General features: G+C 37.0%; 1 protein-coding gene across 1 annotated transcript; it reads right to left on the reverse strand.

Moving 5' to 3' along the window:
- Positions 1-505: 505 nt before the first annotated feature.
- LOC307166670 (olfactory receptor 52E8-like) lies at positions 506-1499 on the reverse strand (the record flags this gene model as incomplete). Its single annotated transcript, XM_079885166.1, has 1 exon — positions 506-1499. The coding sequence occupies exon 1, from the start codon at positions 1475-1477 to the stop codon at positions 506-508; it is 972 nt and encodes a 323-aa protein (XP_079741292.1). The 5' UTR covers positions 1478-1499.
- Positions 1500-2373: the final 874 nt, after the last annotated feature.

Here is a 2373-nt window from a genome sequence, read left to right on the forward strand (position 1 = left end):
TACTTAATAACTGCTCGCTTAAACTCTTAAAACTACATTCCGTGACACAACAACAGTATTTGTAAAATGATGGTGTTTGCTCGTCCGCCGTGACGCTCACTGTGAGAAATGCTGCAAGCAGAGTGATACCAACTGTGAAACGGTTCCAGTGCTGATACTGAGGGAATATCGCATGGCTGGAAAAGGCTCTCATCAGATTCGAGAACCAGAACGAACTGTTGTATGAATTAAAATACATTAGATCAAGTGTTTCATGAAGAACTGCTCACAAAAAGTCATTTAAATTGCTGTTTAGATTTAGATTTTTTACTATTTGTTTTGTCTTGGGATCAGTAAGAATATAAGCAGTACAATACAGACATTTGGAATCATGTGGATTAATAAATAAAGGACAGATATTTTGTACTGTCAAACAGACCACTGTGAGGTCTAAGTATGCAGTCTTCATATAGGTAATTCAATTCTAATGATTAATAGAATCAATGAATGAACATTTTATTTATTTTTAAATATTCTCAATTGGTGCAGATCTGTTTTTAAGCACTTTTCGAATTATGTCTCTGATTTCAGCTGTATTTAAAACATAAATTATGGGATTTAGCATTGCTGGAACAGCATATGCCAGAGATGTGCTGATGATTCTGGAATTTGGAGTGCTATAAAGCAATAAAGAAGTAAGGTATGTGAAGAATATTGGGAGGAAATATATTCCTACTAGCAACAGGTGTGAAATACAGGTCTTCAGTGCTTTTAAACGTCCTTCCCAAGTTGTAATTTTGCTTAAAACACAAAAAATCCCCAGATATGACAGGACTATAATGAGCAGTGGTGCTATAAGGTATAAAGATGTGTAGAGAAATCCCATAATTTTATTAATGCTATTGTCATTACATGCCAACCTAAACATTGGTCCATGATCACAAAAATAACTCTGTATTACATTGGTTCTACAGAATGAAATTTGGGTAATCAATGACACCATCATGGCCACAATAAAAGAATTAAATAAAAAAATTGCTGAGAAAAGTAAACACATATTGGTATTGTTCACAAAAACATGATATCTCAGTGGCAAACAAATTGCAATTAAACGATCATATGCCATAACAACAAGAGTCAGACTCTGCATGGCACTAAAGAGGAACACAAAAAACATGTTTACCAAACAAGCATTGTAGGAGATGTACTGTGAGTCAAACAGAAAAGTCTTCATCATGTTGGGAATCAGTGCATTAGTTTCACAAATATCAGCTAAGGCCAAGTTAAACACACCAATGTACTTTGGACTGTGCAGGCTCTGGTCAAGAGCTATAATGAGAAGGACTATAGAGTTCCCAATTATAGTAATAAAATAAATGATAAATAAGAATATGTAGTGATAAGTGCTGTTCGGCATACCTGTAAGTCCAATGATGAAAAAGAATTCAGGATGAACAATGGTAATATTATTGGAAAAACTTGCATTTACAGAACTCATGGCAGTTTTTGCGTTTGGTGTTTTGTACATGCTGAAAATAGAAATGACCACAAAGATATAAGGAAAATCTAGAGAATTCACAAAATTCATAAAAATTGTCTTTTAACAAATAGCTGTGTTCAAAATATAAATATAAAAAATAAATAACTAAATAGACATTTGCTAAAGCTGTAAAACACAAAAGCTGTAAAACATTTGAATCACAGACCTGTATAGTTTTGGAGCCAAATCAAACTGACTGACTTAATGTCTGACTGCTTATAAATTGCTTAGAATTACTCGCTAGCAACACTAGTCTTTATTCTCCCAAGCCTCAAAGATACCCACTGATATACCCACTTCAGTGATCCAGATATATCTTCTGATTCATCTCTTGAGAGCCTTCAGACCACACAATGATGTAATACTTGTTTGTTGCATGATGTAAAACGTACTCGGTTACTAACGTAACCTCGGTTCTCTCTAGAAGAGGGAACGAGTATTGCGTAAGTTTACGCTACGGGTATAGTCATCTTTTCTCGAGATATTGAAGCCAAAAATTATCCTTCATTTTGTATTTATTGTCAACGCGTTGCAGCAGCTAGCAGACCTAGAGCGGGCTTACTAGCAAGCTCATTGGCTGCTCTGTGGCAACTGCAGCAGCCTACCGCTGAGCCCGATGTGACGTCGCGCCCCCACGTGTCATAGCCCGCCAGAATGTGCGTGGCCTTAGCATATATAAGGAATGGCTCGGGGGCTGCTTACCTGGTTTTCATCGACTGAAGCGATACCAGCTCGAGGCGGGCATGGCAGGTTACGCAATACTCGTACACAGATCAGTGGGAATAAGACGGCCAACCTGAGTGGGCCAGTACATGTACATAAACACACAGTATCATGTGGCAAAGAATAGAGTT

This window comes from Squalius cephalus (genome assembly GCF_949319135.1).
Source record: "Squalius cephalus genome assembly, chromosome: 11".
NCBI lineage: Eukaryota > Metazoa > Chordata > Actinopteri > Cypriniformes > Leuciscidae > Squalius > Squalius cephalus.